The sequence below is a fragment of the Tinamus guttatus genome, unplaced genomic scaffold, assembly GCF_059628265.1.
Source record: "Tinamus guttatus ecotype Peru unplaced genomic scaffold, ASM5962826v1 Tinamus_guttatus_pri_ptg000317l, whole genome shotgun sequence".
NCBI lineage: Eukaryota > Metazoa > Chordata > Aves > Tinamiformes > Tinamidae > Tinamus > Tinamus guttatus.
This window is the reverse complement of record NW_028288851.1, coordinates 281,101-303,301: the sequence shown is the minus strand read 5'-3', so window position 1 is coordinate 303,301 and position 22,201 is coordinate 281,101. Positions and strand designations below refer to the sequence as shown.

The 22,201-nt window shown below is 48.0% G+C and overlaps 1 protein-coding gene across 2 annotated transcripts in view; it reads right to left on the bottom strand.

Moving 5' to 3' along the window:
* The window catches only part of SMARCC1 (SWI/SNF related BAF chromatin remodeling complex subunit C1), a 72,315-nt gene that overhangs the window by 5,464 nt on the left and 44,650 nt on the right, over window positions 1-22,201 (bottom strand). For both annotated transcript variants that reach the window (XM_088528927.1, XM_088528928.1), the window contains 5 exons: window positions 15,356-15,411; window positions 14,166-14,280; window positions 13,145-13,299; window positions 9,963-10,097; window positions 6,626-6,884 (listed from right to left, as the gene is read on the bottom strand). In XM_088528927.1, coding sequence (XP_088385053.1) covers window positions 6,626-6,884; window positions 9,963-10,097; window positions 13,145-13,299; window positions 14,166-14,280; window positions 15,356-15,411 — 720 coding nt within the window. The remainder of the gene's footprint in view (window positions 1-6,625; window positions 6,885-9,962; window positions 10,098-13,144; window positions 13,300-14,165; window positions 14,281-15,355; window positions 15,412-22,201) is intronic.

Here is a 22,201-nt window from a genome sequence, read left to right as displayed (position 1 = left end):
CACCCCAAGCACCACACAAACCCACAATTATGCATTTGTGATGACATTGGGATGAATGCCGCCAAAACAGTTACTACTCATTACTTTGCATTCCTCTTTTCGTGAGGGCTCCCTGCAAGTCTCCTGCCAGCAAGCTCATTACCTGCCACAACAGCAAAGAAAGCATTGACAGTTCTTGGAAAATATTTACTGGAAGGAAACAAACGCAAAATCCACAACTATAGAAAAAAAAAAATCCAACAACCTTAAATTTGCAGTCAGTGCACTAGGAAAGTGTAGCAGGCAGCTCAATTTAGAAACAGGTTTTAAATAATGGATATGTGCAGCACTTACTGAAAAAGGAAGAAGCCAAAAATTATTTACAGAACGCTTCAACCATCATCAGAAAACTACAGAATTCATTGCAGGGGAAAAAAACGCGGAGGGAGGAGAGAGCAGAGCAAGTTCAGTCAGAACAAAATGAAGAGCAGCGGAGTGGAACAGGGGAGAGCTGAGCTGCGAGGGGGATTTCTCCGAAACGGGGGAATTCTGCAGCTCTTCCCGGGAAGGCTCTTCCCGAGGGCTCTCGGCTTCCCACCATCCCTCCCCTCCCGTGATGCCGGCGGCCTCGGGACAGGCGGCAGCTCCTAGCGCATCCCAAAGCCGGCACGCTCGGCCACCCTGCGGAAAAGCAGCTCCCGGAAAGCGCTAACCCCTTGGCTGGGGGCAGCGCATCGACTGACATGAACTTTGTGGGGAAAAGCTGCACCGTTGGCTTTTAATCAAGAGATCTGACTAAACTGCTCTGCCTGAGAGCAAGGAGCAGCTCTCCGTGAGGCCGTTCCTTCGCTCCTCCGAATCCCCGCGCGTTGCTTCAACGCTTTCTTCCCGTTCTTGCCCTCCCCTTGGCTCCAGGCTCTCCCCTCTTGCTCCCCAGCTCGCAGGGCTTCTCCTTCGCTCGCACCAGGGTGCCGGGAGGCAGGACGGAGCCGGAGGCCGAGCTCGCGCTGGGGCAGGAGGGGACTTTGAACGTCTGTCCTCAGTCCGGACGGAGCCCGGACAGACATCTCTTCAAAACCACGACCTGTTGCCTAACCAGAATAGCAACGCTCTGATTTTGACTTACCCCAAATGGCCTGCGTTGATCATCACGTGCTACTGTACAAGGGCAGCGAGAGCAACTGCAGGATTTAACTGTTTCTATTCAACCATCACATATTTTCCATGGCCTCAACATGCAAATCCTTTTTTGAGAGGTATTTTTGAAGCAGAGCACAAAACATGAGGAGAGGTTTGGCTTTAGCCAAGATATTTAAGGGTAGTAGCGACATCTTCCAGGTTGACCTGGAAGTCAACAAGGGCTAACACCAAAAATCAGTTATCAACAGAATCGAGTTACATTTTTAGTCACTCTTATGATTAGAAAACCATTTGGGAACCTGGATAAGGTCTGGAGTTAAAATGATGCAGCTGAACAGGACCCTGCAACCGCTAATTCCCGCTCCAGCTGTCCCTCGGGGCCTTGCTCTGCACTTCCATGCATGGCTCTGTGTTGGCCACTTGACCAGCGGTGGCTCTTGGACACCACGGAACAGCTCTGGGATCTTCTCCATGGCCAACGGAACAGGTCAGATCTTCCCGCAGAGCTCTGTTAGATGGGCAGCCAGCAGTGACTGCTCTATCTTCAATAATCCATGCAAACCCGCCCATGTTTGGTATCTCTGCCAAGATTGCTGAAGATGGGTGTGCAGTGACCTCGGTGATGGCACAGACCAGTGGCCGACCATGGTAAACTCACCAGCTCATTTCACAGCATCACAAATCAACAACCAAACAGCGAAAGTTTCTATGGTCTATGCACGAATGGTTGACTCTTAACAGGATTTATTACTAATTCAAGACTTCCAAATCCAGTAAATACCCTGCAATTTCTCTAGGAGCGTGCAGGTAAGGAAAGACCCATACAACGTGACACTGGAAAGAGAATACACCGCTGAAGTTTCCACCGAGCCAGCAGAGACCTGGTTAAGGACCAAGCGACACAAGCCAAGCCAAGACAGGGACTGACATATCCGGCAGAACCCTAAAATCCCTGTATTTAGATGGGAAGTCCTGGGTGATAGGCCAAGAGATGGGATATTTGAGACTAAGGCTGAGCTTTTCAATGCAATTTTGGCCAATTTAAGGAACAGGCAGAGCGCATTGCACAGGCCCTCAGCCTACCTCCATGTCCACCAGCAGTCTTGGGCCAAGCTCCCCAAGAGCACTAGAGAAAAACGTCCTCATCTGCTTGGATTCTGGCCAGATATTTAGCAACTTCTCTGACACCAATCAGGGGACACAGGGAGCAGCTTAGTTTCCGTGCAGGAAATACAAAGAGCTCCAGCAGTTCCGTTCGCTGGAGCACTCACACCCCATGGGATACCCAAGAGATGAAGGCTGCAGGCAAATAAATAGCTGCTTCACTCAAAGGAAAAACCCCTATCAGCTCAAAAACAGCATTACTGGGAAAGCTAAATAGAGATTCTGGACTCTTTTTTTTTTTTCTCGGGAAGAGGTGTATCTTCCTAGAGAACCTCCTTTGGGGTCAACTATTCTCACCACCCTGCTAACAATCGATTGAAAATATTGATATTATCCTGCAGAAGTCTGGAAAATGGAAGGGTATCAGTGGATCTGGAGAGTTTCCCAGACAGAAGTTCCACTACGGAGCCACCACAGAGCCTTGCGGAACTGGTGTGGGAAAGTCCTCAGCGTGGGGCCCTGTCTGAAGAGCCAAAGATCCAAACGGGAGATTGCAGCTACCAAAAGCCTGAGGTGGGGGGGAAAATGAGAGAGGGCTGGTGTTTATCACGGACTCGACCTGACCACTGCAGTGTGACAGGGAGGAGGTTTATACAGATACATATTTGAAAAGGGGTGGATTGCTTCCTGGGAAAGATCAGTTGGACGAGGTGATCTCCAAAGGTCCCTTCCAACGTTAATCATTCTGTGAGCAGAAATGCATCTATTGCTGATTTTTAATGCAATTTGAAGGAGTGGTGCCAGCTGCTGAACCCAGGACCACACTCCAGGTATCACCCTGCAAGGCCCTGGCGGGGATACAGGCAGCCTGGGTGGGCAGGGGGGGCAGAAGGGCTAAGGTGTACATGAGCCGAGGACGTGGATACCTAAGAAATCGACCTTTATTAGTCCCCCAGTATCAAGATAAAGCTGCAGCCTGCTGAATGCTTTGGGGTGCTGTGTCCATTTTTGATCATGATGCCCAAGCTTTTCAGCCTCTTCAACGGTCCCCAGTGCATTAAATGCAACAATGCATTTAACATCGTTATACTTCCAGCCTCAATAGCAGCTTGGAACTGAGAGCTAGTCTAATGATATGCAATAGGGTATTTTCCTCTAATCTGCTTTGAATTTGCCACTTTTTCCTTTTCCTGTTTTTGCGTTTCTTCATTCTACTGCTAGGGGATGGATCTGAATTGTTAATACAAAACACAAACCAAGCTGCTATAGTGTTAGACTGCGTTACAAAGCACAACGTACTTGATAACACTCCCTAAACCAGCTCTTTTTCTACACTTTCAACATTAACCTTTGACCACAAGTGTGCAGCAAACCCAGGAACTCGCTGACCCTGATCCTCTGCAAAGATAGTTAGCTTAAGCTTCTGGATCACCAGATGACTAACTCTTATTTTCCTCTCTGCTGGGCATCACTCTGCATCTGTTGATCAAATCATGTCTCATTATGGTGAAGATTCACACAGCTGGATTATACGCCTGACATTTTCACGGTCATCTGCAGATCCTGCTAGTTCGCTGGGTGCTTCTGCTCTTTTCCGAATGCTCTGTGCTCAACATGGACCTTTTACAAACTGCCTTTCCCTCGGGCTTTCATCAAGCTTCAGCCTTCTGAATGCCTTGGGGTGCTGTGTCCATTTTTGATCCTGATGCCCAAGCTTTTCAGCCTCTTCAACAGCAGCTTATGAGACCTGCCAAAAGATTTTCAGCTGATAACCAATCGGGTCATCTTCTGGACTTGGTTTTGGTCAAATAGTTGAATATTGATAAAATGCAGTGTCTGCTGCTGCAACAGCTGGCCAGACAATCCCGGTCACTACAATCCAGGCCACGCTATTCTAATTTAAATTATCATTTCAATTACATTCAGCAAGTATAAGTAAGTCTTTAAATATATTCCCATAAACATCTTCACAGAAGAGCAGCATCTGCCCGTCACGATGCCTTCCAAGAGTAGGATGATTTTTAAGGTCAGCCTGAAAACATTGGCAACTTGATTACTAATCATCAAGGTTGGTAATTTTCCCTTGAAATACAAGGAATTGTTTCGAATAAACGGTAGAAACATTTTTTTCTTCTTAGGTGTTCTTCCTCCACAGGTGAGGCACAGTCATATGGTCACCTAATGCCCCAGCAGGTGAAGTCCTTGAGTAGCCTGACTGCTGCCAGGGCTTGGACAGGAGACCTTCCAAGGGCTCTTCTGCCCAACACAGCTCTCATTCTCCTTTGGCATCGAGCACAGCTGAAGAGCTGTAGAGACCCAGGCAGGACAGGGGGATACCAGTCTCGAGTCTGGCAAAGACAATTGCTAAAGGATTGTTTGGGAGTGTAAATTGTGTTAGTTTTAGGAGCTTGTTTTAGTTTACCAGGAAGCACAACCCTACCTGTCCTCAAGGTGTTCTCTGGGGCAGACTAGGCGACCCTGGGCTTTGGCTCTTTTCCAAACGTTATACATTCCACATGGATCTTCTACAAACTGCCCTTCCCTCGGGCTTCCATCAAGATAACACAAAACAGAGTTCAGGGGCTTTGTGTTAGCTTTAATCGAGAAGTTCTCCTTTGTGCAGAATGGAAAGCAGACAGGAATACGCAGTTTTGATCCTCACTTTCAAACTCAGCACACATCTGTTCCTCCTCTGGTTAAATCCCATGCTCCTTCCCTCCTCGCTGGGCTTTATTCGTTCCTGCCTTGGTGCTCTTGCTGACTCTTGACCCCTTATTGCCGCTCTCGCATCATTCCTGCCCTGCACCTGGACAATCTCTTCAGCACAACCACTGGTTTCTCACTCGTCCCTTCTGATCCACCTCCCACAGGACCTTCATCCTTGTCCAGTCCTTCCTCTGCCCAGCTTCAGGATCTAGACTTTCTTCCACAGAGCAGTTGAGGTCACAGGGACTCTGGAGCTCTCCTGCCCCACAGGAGCACATTGAGCAGGACCACATTCAAGGGAGCTTTGAACATCTCCAGGGAAAGAGACCCCTGGGCAACCTGGCCCAGTGCTCTGTCACCCAAACAGGCAATAAGTTTTTCTTCATATTCACATGGAGCTTCCTGTGTTTCAGTTTTGTGCCTGTTTCCCCTTGTCCTGTCACTGGCCACCCCTGAGAAGAGCTGGTCCCAGCCTCTTTACACCCTCCCTTCAGATATTTGTGTACAGTGGTAAGACCCCGTCTGTCTCCTCTGGGCCGAACCGCCCTGGGAGCTGCTCCGGCGCCTCCATCCCCCCGCGCTCCTTGGGGACCTCCCTGGCAGCTCCGTGTCCCTCTGGCCCCGGGAGCCGGCGCTGGAGCCGGCGCTGGCCCGTGGCCTCCGCAGGAGCCACCTCCGCGCCGGGCCCCGCTCTGCCCAGCGCAGGAGCCCGCTGGCCTCGGTGGCCCCCAGGACTCGCCGCCGGCTCCTGTCCCCGCGCTGAGCCCGGCCCTGCGCCCTGCCCAGGTCCCTGCGGGGCCAGCGCCGCCCCCGGGGGCTCCTCCGGCTTCGGGGTGCTCAGCGAAGGTGCCGAGGGGGCTCTGTGCCCGCACCGGGTCCTGGGGACGCAGCTGGACCTGGGCTCCAACGACACCCTGCCCCGCTGCTCCCAACGCGCCGGGCTCTGCCGTTGGGCCGGGCCTCAAAATTCAGTTTCAATTTATCAATTATTTCACTTTTCCTCATGCTCTGCTCACACCCTGTTTACAGACATTCTCTGATTAATTGCAAGACTATGTGCTCTGCAAAGCAAAACTTCTTCTCTTAATCAGGATAGGGTTGAATATAAAGCATTTGTGGCTCTTTAATAAGCACCAACACGCTGGAGGCAGAACAGGAGACAGGTCTTGCTATGTTTTCATCTAAGGTAGTGATATCTTCATTTCTTTTAGGCTTGCTTACTTTTGTAATACAGATTTTGACACTAGAGGTTTAAGCTATTTCACCTACGTAACTGGATGTTGGCTTTGGCTGTTTAATGCACCAGGCTATGATGAGTAAAACGCTGCAACGCAGGCTCAGCACCATTTTCTGGCTTTTTGGCAATAGCATTCAGTGAGCCCAGAAGTAACACGGTTCAACCTGGGCTGCCATACATTCCAAGACAGCCACGGACCACCACACCATCTGGTTTGTTTGTAACAAGCTCCATTCATACGTCCGGTATCGGAGCCCGAGCTCCAAAACGAAGCTGCAGAACGCGCCAAGCTAATAATTTAGCAGCAAACTGTTCCCATTTCACAAGAAACACATTAGAAAGCGCAGTCCGCCTCTCACACTTTGTCTAATTTTAGCCCACAACTCCTCTTCCTCTTCTTTTAAGCTACTATAAATGGTGATGACTAACACGAGGGGGTCTTCTCCTTCCAGCCCTTACCTGGCTGCGGGGGGTGAGGTGGTGGCATTTGGTGGTGCATCATCGGGTACGGAGGGGGCTGCTGGTGGGGCAGCAAGCCTGGATGTGCTGGTGCTCCGAGGGGGTTCATGCCAGGCCCACTGGGATGCTGGTGAGAGGGCTGCGGGTTCTGACTGTGCTGCTGCTCCATTTGCTGACGAGCCCTTAATTCGGCGTATTTCAGCTGCTCCATGTGAAAATTCTGGCGTTCTGTCAGCAGCTGCTGCCTCTGCTGCTCTAACTGTGTCAGGAAGAGAGGAGAAACGGTAAGATGAAGATAATAGTTAAAAAGTACACATCTAAAGTGCTGCTTCCGCAGATAATTGCATGGCATCTTGGCTATCGTGCTGACACCCATCTCAATCTGATACGCACGAGGCTTTGGTAAAAGGAACTCTCCATTTTTTGCCTGGAACACATGATTCCCCCTCATTTGGTTCTGAAGAGTGGCTTAGTAAAACAACTACCCCATGCACAAGACCCAGGCTGCACATTGAGCCTCCACGTGCTCACAGAAGCTGCTGCTCTCCCTCTTCCACACCGTCCTGCACGTTGGGATGGAGGGAACGGGGCAGCTAATGACATTTTCTGGGAAGAGGCCGAAGCAGAACACACGTGCAGCAGCACTGCTCAGTGTCTGCAGGCAGGATCCCACTCTGCACCTGCGTTTTTAAGTGCGAGACTCAAACACAGTATCCAGACACGCTGCCACGGTGAAGGAAGTTACGCCATTTGACTCTATTAAGCGACCACAATCCGTCTGTACATCTGTTACGCTCAAGCAACTGGACATGCAAATCCTGGTGGCTTTTATTTTTCCCCCTTCAATTTGCCAATGTTTAACGAGTATTTTAAACCAGAGATTGTGTAAAGCAGGAAAACCTGTAGAAGTTCTCCAAAAACGCCCGAGCTCCATCAATACTTTGCGTCAGCAATACGACTGCTGACAAAACCCGGGTGGACACAGCATTTTCTTACAGAACACGCGTTCCAGCAGCACCAGATAGGGAGGGAGTTCATGAATAACACACAGTCCTCATCGCGGGCCGTTTCGCAGCATGTCGGGACGACAGTGTGATTATTCATGCTGCCACGAGCCCTTTGTCCTTGAGCAAGGCGACGGGCGCCGCGAGGAACGCGATGCAGGGAGCAGATCCCTCCACCAATGCTGCAATTGTGCATGCAGGGAAACAGCTTCAGTAGGTGGCAGGCGGTTCACACGAGAATTCCTGCAAATGACCCCAAGCTAAGGCTTAATAACGACGTGCTGCTGCGACCAGCTTTCTGGATTTTCTACTTTTTGCTTCTTTCCTGTTCATCAAATCGGTCACATTTTTAGCTACATGCTCGTGAATACTGCCCTATTGACCATCATTTCCCAATAGCAATTTTTTTTGCGCTGTTGCAAAGCGATTCACAATTAGAAGGGGTTATTACAAGCACTTAACGTATCCCCACGCCACCATCATCATCGTATCACAACTCCATCTTCAGCAAATAATCCCTCCCTTTGCAGACCCACTGAAGAGCGCAGGCATTCCTGTGTTATTACAGATTCTGGGTCAAGAAGGCACCTATCGATAGAATCCCTGGTTACACACAGGGTTGGCAGCGCTGGAATTGCTTCAGATTATAAACTGAAGCAAATGCATTTTGCCTAGAACTTAACACTCTCCAGCCTGGAGCACACGTTTTTAAATGCAGGAACAACTTCCCTTTACTGTAAGAGTGTCTGTGGAGGAATAAGGACACCTGCAAAGTGTGCAGTGCCACTAAGGAGAGTTTTGGTTTAATCAGTCCACTAAATATCAAAGGTGAGAAGGGAAAAAGACTGAATTTTAGCCATCAGAAGCCATGGGGCAGGGGGAAAGGGAGAAATCTGTATGCACATTCTTAAGAGGGGAAACATCATAAAGAAGAAAAACCCTTTTATTATAACAGAATGCAGCCTCCAAATAAAGGGGTCTGCAGAGAACCTTTGCAAAATAGTTAGGTCCATTTCCTGAGCTGCCAGTCAGCATGGGAAGCAGACGCTGCACCGAAAGGGTTGAGGATGCCGAGCAGTGAAGAGATTCCTGCTGACATTCTGCTACAACAACAGAGCACACGTTGTCACACTCCATCAGGGTGATTAATGCCAAGGTGAGGGTGGCAGCTCCATTAAACCCACAAGGCAGAGCACGGGGAAAGACCCTGGAATCACGACTATCTTCTCAGCATACCCACAGCAACAACGTATTGACGAAAATCTGCTAATTGCACAACAGAGAAATGCAAAATTTGCCCAGTGTCCAACAAAAATCAAGTTTCGAGGCATCTTCCCAGGAGCTGCAGAGAAATTGCTCCTCTGAAAGGCAGTTGAGCTGGATGTGAAAGAACACCCAGCACGAGGTGCAGGGCCCAGCTCTGACAGGCACAGACAGCCTCTCTTCCACACTATCCCCTGATTATAGCTATGCACAAGTCTTGGGATGTCACTGTTGCATTATAAATGAAGCCCTGCTTGGAACACACTGTAGATACCGTTTTAGTGTCACTACCTTTCAGCCGGGTAGCCCTCAATCAAAACCTGTGCTCTGGCTTACTACTTTGCTAGGTTGCAGACAGCAGCTTCTTGCTTCGCTTGCCCAGATCCTCTTCTCTACCTTCCACATCACTTCAGATGATGCTTTGCATTCCGATTTGCTAATTTGGCTTCATTTGGATACCTCTCTGTTCCCCAAGAACAATCATTAGCTCTTCTCATCTTTCTCAACTCTTGGTATTAGTGTCCCTCCCTTCTCTTCAAGCTGCCATTTCCCTCTCCAGATCAAGCAATTTCTTTATAACAAAATGAGAAACTGTTACTCCTTAGCATGCATTCTGCTGCTACTGCATCACCCTTTGAAGAGTTTTCCAAGAGCTACTGAGAACACCCTCCTAAACAGAACTAGATACTTAAAACCACCATCTCCAGTCTAAACTGGCAGTCCTGGTTTCCCTCCCTTCTAGACAAAGGGTAAAGTTTCCAACCACTTCATCTTCTTTACAGGGAAAAACATTCCTAAGTCGGAGATTGCTCATAGTACCTCATGAACACTCAGTTCTGTGTTTGTGCCTAGATCAGAGGAATAAGGATTAGGAAGCAAATCCAGGATACAACTAGTTTGCTCCTTACGTTTCAGGAGAGAGTCAAACGTTGTAATTTATGGAGTAATTAAGAATTCTGCTGAGGTATGAAGAACTGCATAAAGGTGAGGAACAGCTGAAGCTGCTGGTTTTCCAGCTGTTAGCACAGGGGGTTTAAACGGGAATTTCGGAAGAGTATTCCCCTACTTACTGCCTCTTTCTCTCTGTCCATGATGGTCTCCAACTCCTCAAAGTGACGAAGTTTTATCTCCAGCTTCTTCATCTGTGTTTCCACCAAAAGGGCCACCAGGGACTTGATCTTTCTTTCTTCCACTGCTGCTAGGTGCTGAGGGTAAAACAGATTATTTTGTGAAATGTGCGTGAAACAAAAACGTACTTTAAGGAATAACCAAGCACACCTGCATCTAGCTTCAGCCACTCCGTTTCTCTTCTGAAGAGAAAATAAGACTTCACATCATCAACCTCATGCTCAGAACCAAAAGCCCGTGGAAAATTAAGCTTTTAACAAATAAACAGGTGTCAAATTTTACCACGAAAGGCATCGTGCCTGCTCACTTCCCATTAGCAATCCAGTTTAGCCCTGAAGCCACAGACAGAGCAACTGCAAACGAGTGAGCGAAGGCTGGGTCAAACTGAGCCAGCCTGAGGCCACCCAAAAAGCCTTCACCAAGGTACTCCCAGGGGAGAAGGACCCACAGAAACACCGAGGACACTCCTGTATGCCTTTGCCACTCAAATATTCTTTGCTTAACTAAATTAGAAGCTTTCTAGTTAAGCATGCTTCCATTGCATTCACAAACACTAAACTAAGCTTTCTCAGTGCAGCAGTTAGGCTGGGAGAGTCTGCACAGAAGTCTTCACTAAGCTACGTCTGTCTATTGGTATACAAAGTTTTCAGAACTAATTCAAACATATATATCTATATATATCTCCTGCTTCCTTTTATAATCAGGTCGCTTAGTATTCCCATTTCAGTAGAAAGCTAAAGGCGAAGCTGTATTTAAAGGCTGAAATAATGAAGTGCAGATAAAGGCAAGCAAGGAGCGCGCGCACGGCATCGGCTTCACCCTGTGGATAGCTGCACACAAGCCTGGAGAGGATGGCTTGTTTGAACGCTGCGTGAAGAGGAGCCAGCCCTAACGGGGCTCACAGCTTGCTCTTCTCCCTGGAAAAAGAAAATGCTCCAATGCTTCCCGTTGAGCTGCTACAAGCAAAAGGAAGAGGTGATATCCAAGGGCTTTGCAATTCAACAGGCAAAGGAAGCCAGGCAGTTGGCAGTGGTAGAGGCAGTTCAGACTAAGAACAGAGATTAACAGCAACGTTAATGAGCCATGGAACAAATTCTGGAGGATTATAGGGGATTCCACATCGCTAGTCTTGATATCACTATCAGTGAAAACATGCATTTAATCCCAACTAATTTAAAACAGAAATTAAGAGAAGTTCTATGGTCAATATTATGCAGGAGGTCAAATTATGAGGAGAACAGTCCTGCTGGGCAGTGTGAGTGCTGGATGCTCCAGCAGATCCACAGCTCGACCACAACCGAGCAAGGGGAACAGCGATGGGCAGGAGGGGAGACTTGGATCCCACCCCGTGCTGTGGATGGAGAGGAAGGGGAGCTGCCGCTGGTGTAACAGTCTGAGAAGAAAGGGATTCAAATAACAACTGTGTTTGTAAAGTACAAATACACGTGGGAATGCATCAGCAAGTCTCTCCCATACATGAGCTCACCCACCAGACACCATTTTGCAGATAAGTGAGTGGCCTCCCCGGAGCTGTCCCATCTCAAAAGGAAGGAAATTCGAGGGCCTTTAATCCCTATATATTCTTAAACTAACTGCAATATTTCACTAATACAAACTGCCTTTCTTGCAGTTTCACAACAGCTCTTCAGGTGAGAAGTGTTTTAAGTCTGAAGTTTGGTTTCAAGAGTTGAATTGCTCAGGATGATACAGCTCACTGAAAACCTTAATATTGTCTGGTTTTTAGTGCAAATGGAAAGAAAAAACCCTGATGAACTTGAATTCAGCTCTGAAGCATGAACGTCCTAATTATAATGCATTATTTTAGCAACATAAAGCTACAATTCTCCTAGAACATTATTATACAGAAAGTTATCATTAGATCCCTCTCCCTCTAGTCCTCATAACCACCAAGGGAAGAGGAATTGCTCCAAGCATATTTGGGGGAAAAGTCTCCCCTAAAATACCCATCAAACTGCACGCCAAGGGTTCGGGAGCGCACAGGCAAGGCGATCTGCAGGAAGCCAGCGAGGACTCTGCACTGCACTGCACTAACAAAATTCAGTCTGCCCCCTATTTCCAGCATTTCAGCAGCAATATAACACAGCTGGGCCGCCCAGCCATGGTAGTGAATGTGGAAGGCAGTAACTTTTGATTTGAGAACCTGCCTTGACTAGAAATAGACTCAAATCTCCTGAGTTAACAGAGAACGGATCCCACGTCTCATGGTAACACTGTATTACCCTCACGAGATGGATGAGGCACCCAGAGCAAAGCCAAAACTAAATCTTCACGAGTCAAAGGAGATCAGACTGGAAAAAATCAGTATAACTCAGCCAACACTTCCTTATGCCCACCATTATGTCCTGGAAAACTATCAGGAAATAAATCATATCCATGCTTTCCTTTTGCTAGATATAAAGCAATACAGCACTGAATCCAAGAGTGGCACGACACCAAAACTGCATCTTGAACCAAATAAATATGTAAAGAGGAAACACATTTTGGAAAAAAAAGAATGTAAGGAAGCAAAGGTAGATTCATTCCAGCAAAAACAAAACCAATGAAGCAGAACATTCAATTAGTAAAGTCACTGCACAGAACAGTGATTCAAACTACAGCTCTTGAAGAGACTGTAGACAACAAATACAAATTTAAAGACGTGTTCTTGTGTTACGCTCATTAGCGGACATGCAACACCTCTAATCCTGACACTGGAATTAAGCACAACGTTGTTTTTAGGATGCAGTCCCAGTGCAGAGGGTTTCCCATTTGCTGAAGCCCACAGAGCAGCCCGCGGGCACAGCCACGCAGGGAGCAGAGGGCATCTGTCACCGCTGCCGGCGGCACTGCGGCTACAGATGCAGAGCAAAACCTTTCCAAAAGCCATGAACACAGTCTGGGGCCGTTTCTTAGGGACGGACGGATTGCATAAGCTTACGTGAAGTAGCCTGAAATAAATTATACATAATTTCATTTAGGAGTTCAAGCAGAAGAAATGGAAGATGGCACTTGTGCTCTTCCAAGGTATTACAGACTAGAACACGAAATCCCACGGGACTGGAACAAAGGACCATTTTAAAGAGTTCAAATACGAGCTGGAAGTGGATATCCGTATAAAACAAACCTTGGCTTTGGTGGCAGCTGAGGCAAGAGCAGCAGCTGCAGCTGTAGCTACGTTTCCTTCTGAGATTTCGTGTTCCACTTTCTTCTTCCCAGCCTCGTTTTCTTTGTCTTTGCTTGCATCAACGTTCTCCTTGTTCTCTTCGGCCTCCTTCTCTTCTGGAAGAGATTTCCCCCAAATTTGTTATGAACGTTCTCCCTTCGTTAACAGCTACTGCATCTTGGGGGGCAATTCTACCACACACACTCTTAGGCAACATATTCATTCCCATGCTGTAGCGTCCCTACACTATGGCAAATGGTCCAAAAACAGCAATCCTAAGGGAATCTGGTCCAATTAAATGTCATCTTCAAGCACTTTTAGATTCTAGCCTGTCCAGTCTTCTTCAACCATCAGTTTCCTCATCAGAACAATTTTTGCTGCATTTCCAATCAACGCTATTATTGCACCTGCTTTTGTACGTAAAACCAGGTCTTGTTTTACCTGTGACTAAAATATTGAACATGAATTCCAGGCAACAACAATATATTCTAGTTGTGCCATATGGACATACGAAGATGCTACTTTATTGCTATTTATTTTAAGTAGAGAAAAAGGCAGTTCTCTTCAGTTTGCCAAAGTAAAAGCTCAGCACCACTTCATAGCAAAGCTGAGTTGGCAGATTAGCTTTAAGTATAAAAGTCAGCAGTCCTATTTCTTTGCATCAGAAATGATCAAATAGTGCAGTAATACAGAGGAAGGAAAAGAATGTGCACGACCTGTGCTGCTTTGGAACGGCAATTTGTTCACCCAGTCACTATAGACAACATGAAAGACCAACCGGAGTCTAAAATGAGTTCAGGAAAGAATTTAGTGCTCAAGCTTTGCAGTGAAATTAAAGCAGAATATTTACCACTGAACCATGAAACAGCCTGACGTGCAAGAGGAAATATTTCTGCCACAGTTAAGTTTATGGTCTATTCCAACCACTTCAGAGGCAGGTTGTTAAAGCAATGCGGCTCGAGGAACAGCTGGAAACCATTACCTGGCTTGACTTCGGCAGTCACTTCACTATCTTGCTCTTTTTCTGGATTTCTCTCATTTTCTCCTTCTTGCACTTTATCACCTTCCTCAGTTTCACTTTCCCCTTTGTTTTCAACCTGAATGGGACGAAGGATTATTTGAAGAATGAGGAGCTATCAAAGCCTTTCATTGTTAGCTTGGTTTATAGCTTTCAAATTAGTTCATCAGCACAAAGAGATAAAATTTTGAAAGCTGTCAAAATGGGCTTAAACAGCAGCTATTTGAGACCAAAACTTTAAGAGATTTCCTGGTATCGCAGTTACTGTTTATTCTCTTCAGTAACTCAAACCAGATGTTTCACCTGCAGCTACAATAAAACTGAAAAGAAATGCCCAGTACCCTGTTTGTAGACATGGGGTTATTAAAAAACCTGCCTCAACAGTTGCTTTCTGGTAGGCAGGTGTGATATTAAGGAGATGCCACTGCTAAAACTCTGCCGGTTACCGGCAGGATGCACCGTACCAAGGGGCACTGTGCACACCTCTAGCCAGGAGCCAAGCCTCCCTCCTTGGGAAGCCACAACCGCAGGGACTCAGGGCACGAGTCACCTCAATGCTCCATCCCGGGGGCTCAGAAAGGTTCCAAAAGCAGCACGAAGCTCCTGGCACAACACCCCAAAATGCCTGCCAGGAATTGAGAGCGACCCAAACAACACGCAGACTTCCTGCAAAACCCTCATCTCCTCCTGACAATCTTGTCAGGAGCAGCATTCAACTTGGGAAAAAGCATTTTGGCCCAAGACAACCTGGCAGAGCCCCCCAGCGATGTCTGCCTTTGAGCACTACTAGCCATGAACCACACACGCAGTTTAAGGCTCTACAATGTATTGGACAGCTCTTGTTTGTTTGTTTGTTTGTTGTTTTCTTCCAATTCCAACCTTTTTTTCTTTGGGACTGGAAAACTGCACATGACGATGGCTCTTTTCAGTCTGACCAGTAAAAAAAACGTCTCCACATGACGTAGGACTAAATCACTCATAAGAACATGAATTGCTACGAAGATGGGAACTCTGGAACAACTGCTTGCTCTGGATGTATATGCTGATCAGCACAGCACTGCTCACCTTTCTGATCAGATGTTTTAAAATATAACAATGCAGTTTTCCAGGCGACACAACTGTCTCTTCAGAAGCATGTTCCAAAGCAAGCTTACCTTCTCAGGCTGTTGCCCATCTGTCTCTGTTTCCATTTTTTCTTCTTCAGCTCCTTCTGAAAATGTAAATTAATAGAGTAGTTAGAATTGCCACAATATCCCTTTATTATACTCAATATTTATTTTAGAGTTAACTGAAATTTCTTGTTCTGCACTGAGAATCGTTTAAAGAAAGCTGCATACCACTGAACTCCTGGAAGATCAAAAGCCTATTACACTACTTAACTCAAAAATCAAAATTAAATTCATGTTGAAGTCTAACAGGTTTTTCTTTTGAGCTTGGTAAGCGAGACAACACGTTCAACTATCGATACAGAAACACCCAGCTTGCCTGTAGAGGGAGAACCCCCCAAAACTGTCCCTTTTAACTGTATAAAAAACCAGCTCCATGTCCAGTTCTGCAGGACTCAAGTCATACAGTAATTCCCACTGGCAAGTTGCAGGGTTATAAAATGTTCTTCCCAATACAGCCCATTTGTTCCCGGAGCTGGTTGTCAGTTACATGATTAACCTCAGTTACAGGCCACCACACTTGGAATTCCTCCTCGGCGCAGGATCCCGGGGCTCCCTTTGCTGCAAGGTTTGGATTTGCACGGAGTGAAGCTCACGCTGGGCGTTATGCGAATGCCAGGGTTCGGGGCTAAGGCTCTCCAGAGTAGCATCAAAACAGTTATCCCAAGTGACACGAGGATCTAGCAGATCTACTGACACTCCTGTGCCCCTCCGCTGCTGCTCCCACGTCACGGACGGCGGGACGGTTGGCGGCACCGCGTTGCCTGAGCCCTGCCCAGCACCTCCTCGCCCCCTCGCACACGTTGCGGTTCCTCAAGACGTTCCCCCCGGAGCACCCTGAGCTGTTCCGAGGCCCTCAAACACATCGGCGGGGCGTTCCGCCACCGCTCGAGCTGCCGAGGGGACCGTCACAGCGCGCTGGCCGCGGCACCTCGCTGCCACCATGGTCTACGTTGGCGCTTGGTGTCAGGCACGTCATGCGTCGCAGCTGCCACCATGGGGGATTCCGCGTGATGTGGAGCCACAGGCCCCTGTGAATCTTAACCGAAGAGCAAAAAAATTAATCTGAAGATTTCCCTGGACAAGATGTTCTCGGACAAGATCTCACCGAGACTTGGACCGTTGGCTCCATCGCTCCTCCCTCGGCTGTATTTGTGAGTCCGTACTGAAGAGCGGATCAATGGGATTTTCCAAGTAAAACCCAAACACTTGGAGCTTTTTCCACTGAGAAAAAAGCTGTATGGCAGCTCCTCCAGAGCCCAACTGCAGCTTCCTAATTAGGTGCTAAACAGACTATGAATCACAGTCGAGCATAATGTTGGCTACATACAAACCACGCAAACAACATAAGTTCCCAGCTGAAGTGTTTCCTTTGCATCCAAAATAGTTATCCAGAACGGAGGCTGAACGAACACATCCCCTGGCAGTGCCGCCACAGGACAGCCTGCTCATTCCCAGCTCTCCCAAGTTTTCTAAGGTGCTTTAGGAGAAGCGGAGCTGCAGCTGCACCCAAGGTGTTAGTGTTGGCTGGAGGTTTCCTCTCCCCGTGGCGCGCAGCTTTGCCGACGCGTTCCGCGGGACGTGCAGGGGCTATTGCGTTCCGGAGCAGTAAAGGAGGGGAAGCTTCAGCCTTACGCAGTGACCGGCGTCTCCAGGAGAGGACACGGACGCGAGATCCCCTCTGCCAAGCCTGGCTCAGAGCCTAAACCCAGTGCCAGACCCCGGCCAAGGCCCAGCTTGATGCCTCAGGGATCGCTGCCGGCTGATTATCCCATTTAACTTTGGCATGGACAAAGGCAGAGCAGACAAGGGCCTAAACGGGATACCAGTGGGACTAAAATGAGATAGGGGAAAAAAAAAACACCCTTCTGGCAGCACAATATCAGAAATACCGGCACCACGTGCCAGGTGCATGCAAAGTGTTTCCACAGCAATTAGTTCCATTCCCAGCTACATATTCTTATCCTGAGGACAGGTCTCGCTGCTAACTGTTGGTTCATTCATTAAGTTATTCCTTTAAAGAGCATTCAAATAAGCTAATGACAGAGGCAGAGAGGCCTCACAGAGGAGGATGACAAGGATGGAGAACGTCTTCATAACGTGTTGTTTCTTCCTGGCGTGTGCACAGGGATTCTGCAGAAGGCCAAGAAACACCCGTCCATCGCGCTCCTTAAGTGGAGACAAGGGGGAAGTGTCAGCACAATCTCGAGTCCCTTGACTAAAACCCTATCAGGTATCGCAGAGCTGCAAGAGCAGAAACCCCAGCGCAACGGAACGTACAGGGGAATTAAAGAGGGAGCCTGCCTAGACCATGGGATACAAAACATGCTGCCACACAAACACAAACCTGCTGGCGAAAAGCCCTGATCCACCTCTAAGACAGCTTCTAAAGACATTAGTTGGTGCACAGTGCTCATTTGCTGTAATCCTCATTTTCCTGGTAATTCCCATGCGTTACGCTGAAGCAAAGCAGATGCACAGAGAGTTCTCCTTTAATAGCAGTAATTCTGCAGAGCAGCTTTTACGAGGTCCTTCTATACATTAGAAAAATGTATTTAAATGTATGATTGAAAGATAAAGATTTTCCCTCTTAGCTTCTTTTAAGACGATAAACCTACTTATCTGAAGCATTTGCCACCATAATTCAATTCGTGGAGGCTGGGGAGACATCCTCCCAAGTTTTAGCTACGAGTTAGGATTTGGTGACCTAGAAATGCCATAAGAAAAAGTCTAGATTAGATTTTCTTCAGACAGCGATTTTGAAGCAGAGCTCCAGAGCCAGCCTAGAAGCGAGAAAGATCCGTAAGGAAAGGGCCCTTCTCTCCTTTCACGAGAGGGAGAGGAGCTGCCCCTGCCCACGCTGGGGCAGCTCGGGTGAAACGCCGAAATTTCACATTTCTAGTGCTACGATAGAAGGGAATGACTAAAAGAAAACTGCCATCGTTTCATATGAGGAGCCCAAAACTCAAGTACGGGGAGAGAGAGCAATTCTGAAGTCCTGATTCATACAAAACCCCAAGTCAAAAGTAAAACAGGGTAGAAAACTTCTAGTCTTCAGATAATATTAAGTGGTAAAAGTGAGACCTCTGTCTTAAGAGCTATTTTTGCCTCTGCAGAAACATGTTTTGTTCTGAGCATCACCTCCAAGATCGGGGAGCCCCGTTTTCCAACACAAAGAATTTACGGCCGACTCCTAAGGAAACGCAGTGACTCCCCACTGACGTTCAACTGGCTTCAGGACAGCCAGGGAAGCTGTATAATAATTTCCTTGGAATGATTTACAGCACCACTAGCAAGCTGTGACACTTGCAGCACAAGCAGATAAGTAAACTCCCTGGTCAGGAGAAGAACAAAAAGCAAAACCCCACATAAAAATGCACAGAATTCCTAGCAAGAGCTTCAGCTCAGCAAATAGTTTAAAGATGCCCTCAAGACACTCCGCTCTGTTTGCACAGAGGCACCACACTTAGGCGGCTCATCAGAAACCAGCCCTCCACATTAATATTTAATTGGGAGGAAAATACCGTAGCTGTGGAAAAATCCCTGGGTCTGAATATGGTAATTACGCTATTACCTAAACTGTAATTTTGATTCCCTGCAGCAAGGCAGGAGTCCACGGGCACCGGAGCCTCCTCGGTTCGTGCTGCACGCGGCTCCCGCGCGCCCAACGCGCCGGGCACGGGGACAGCGCTCGGGCTGCTCTTGCAAGAGAATCGATGGGCTCGACGGTGCTGAGCCGGCTCACGGCACCTCGATGCACGTGAGGCGAATGCAGAACCTGGAGGCACCTCGTTGGAGCTGTGTGTGCAGCATTTCAGAGGGAAATGACGGCCCGGAGAGCAGGAGGGAAATCAGTGTGCCAAAAACTGCACACGTACTGCCCATATGCTCATATACTTCTGCGTGCACCTCTCTACCATGTGTATTTGAGAACATGACACAAAATTATCCATAAAGCATTAACATTTATCAGCTGTTTAAGTCGGGGTTGCAGCAGAGCCAGTAAATCAGAGCCCAATCCCCTGAGCTCTTGCCATGGCAGACGGGCTGGAAGCAGGAAATGCTAGAGGAAGGGCTGCACGGCCCCGTCCCCGCAGGGCCCGGGCGATCCGAGCGCGGCTCGGATCACAGGAGCGCCCAAGGGAAGCGCTCCCGAGAGCCCAAACCCTCCGTGAAGAGCCGGCACGAACCGCTGCGCGTCCCGGGCTGCCCTGCCGCGCGGCTCCGCAGCAGCCTGCCGAGCTCGGCTCCTTCCTGCTCACTCTGACTTATTTGTTATGAAACTGGATGCAGCGCCGTCACCTCTCATAGTCTAAAACCTACAGGAAAGGAAGAAATGGTGTTTAAACCATTCGGGCTAATCAGAGAACTGATTTCAAGTGTTCTGCCGGTGCAAATATTCAGCCATCCAGCTAGGAAAGGCAGCTCTGTCCTTGTCACGTGCCGGTACATTCGATCTCACCTCGCTTCTCCTTATGGCTACAGGCCACCAACCCCTTACCCCTGTGCTGCATCTTGCTGCTGCAATTAACACTGAAATTAGACGATACCGCAACATTAAAGTATGCCAAAGGGATTCCCAAATCTCACTTATTTTCAAGGCACTCAAGAGCCTTGGCTAGAACAAAGATGATGTCTTGAAAAGGAAAGCCAGACTAGACAAGGCTCTCCCCACATACACAGCAGCTTTGATGACAAAGCTAAAGTTTCTGGGACAGGAGACATCCAGGACCTCAAAGGTCAGAGCTGATGATGAACATTATCATCTCCATAGTCAAATATATATATATTTTTCATCTCAAACAGTGAAAATTAAGCACAAGCTCACACAGGACAACCTACTCACATCCCTTAATATGGCCACCTGTAAGAATAGGCAAAAAGATCACAGAGAATGAAGTGGAGCAAGAGTCACTGTAAAGAAAAACCCAGTCTTTGGGCTGCCCAAAGACCTGCCCAGTGTTTAACATCCTGGATACCTCTGGAGAGGTGTCAGGAATAACGCAAGAAAAGCCTGTGTTCATTAAGACCAAATATCGTTTCCTCAGCTCTGTTTAAAATGCATACAGTGGCACTCCATGATCCTGAAGGTCTTTTCCAACCATAACGGTTCTATGATCCCCTGGAGCATGTGGGCAGCAGCCTTCCCTGGCTGGACAGCACCCAAGCCCCCCATGCAGTGCAGTCAAAGACTGGGCAACTTTTGTCCTGAGGAGCAACCTCGCACAGTTCACAGTCTCAAGCTACCAAAGTCCCATAGACAAAATGGATTTTGAAGAAACACGACAGCTTTATACAAGCCAGATGTTATACGGAGGATTACGGAGGTAGGAAGCTCCTTGGAGAAGGCGGTTGGGTACCGAAGCGAGGCCGGCCACGAGGAGATGCACACACCACCTCCTGCCCTGGATGTTGGCCAGTCCGCGGGACACAAGGATAAAGCGATCAGTGGGAGCTTAGAAGAAAGCACCAGAGTGAAGGCTGGTTCGAGGAAAATTTTTCTGGACAATTCGTATCCAGAGGGCACGGGGGTGGCTGCACTAACACAGACGGAGGTATCCGGATGCTGCTCACCTCAGCAGACTCCGAGTCCATCCTTCCCTGAGCCTGGGCACGACCCTGCCCGTTCCAGGGCACAATTCGCAGGCACAAGCAGCAGAGCTCTCTCTTACACTACACAAGGTCGATGCAGAAAGGTGAGCTTTGCTTTTACAGCAATGATGATCAATTATTGAGTGATATAATCCTCCCAGCCTGCAAAAAGGAGCTCTAGGTGACCTTGGCTGCCAGTGTCTGCCATGCTCACCATAGAGCCCAAACCACTTCAATCTGTTCTTAATGCTCTCATGGCTTTACTACACCAGTTTAACAGCACCATCATCAGCCTCTACAAAAAGCTAAGAAAACCCTCCAAGAAAAGACTCCTGGTACGAATACAAGTTCCTGCAATCTGTTCAAGTCATTTTCCCCTTGCACATTTCCCGTAATCCACCAATATGAAGAGTTTTGCAAAGATTATGGAGCTATAATATAATTTTATCTCTAACATACACCAACTGATGAACTTTAATCACCGCGCGGCTCCCTCGGCGGATGTTTTTGGCTCTCCAGGGTGACATTTCGCCGCAGCACCTCAGGCCTGGTTGAGCACAGCAAACACCTCTGCACGAGCAGGGCTCGGGCCTTCCCCCGGCCCCCAGCGCAGGCTGCTTCGGAGGTGGAGGGCGCTGCAGATTGCGGAGTGACCCAGTTCACTCTTGCTGAGCAGCTCCCCCAGGGAGAACCATCTGCTGTTGTCCTAATTTATTCCATTAGTCACAGCCCGATACAAATCGCATTAACCGCAACAGGGCGGTATTAGTTATAGGACTCTCCACACAGCTCATTCAGAAATAATCACGTTATGGTCATCTGCGCTCCAACTCGCCATATTAAGCAACAAGCACTTCAAAAATCTCCATTTGCAACTTGTGGGCAAATTGTCCTCGAGAAAAGGCTACCTGAGGGCCGAGCAGTGCCATCAGTGTGGTGCTGATGGTAACATTTCCACGCTCGTCCCGCAGGATTAGGAATTAGACTCAAAAGGCAGACGTTTTACGAAGGTCCTTAACACACACGGACTGCAGGACAGCCTGTGCTTGGAGAACATGGGAAGGGGAAGCAAATAAACCCACGGGGAAAAACAAACAAACAATAAAGGACGTATGATGAGCTTGTTTTTAAATTAACCATCAAATTTAACCCAGCTCCAGACGGCACAACATCCAGATTTGTTTCCTGGCACACCTGAAAGGACAAGGGCTTCAGTTTTATTTCCAATAGTTTTAGAAGGGC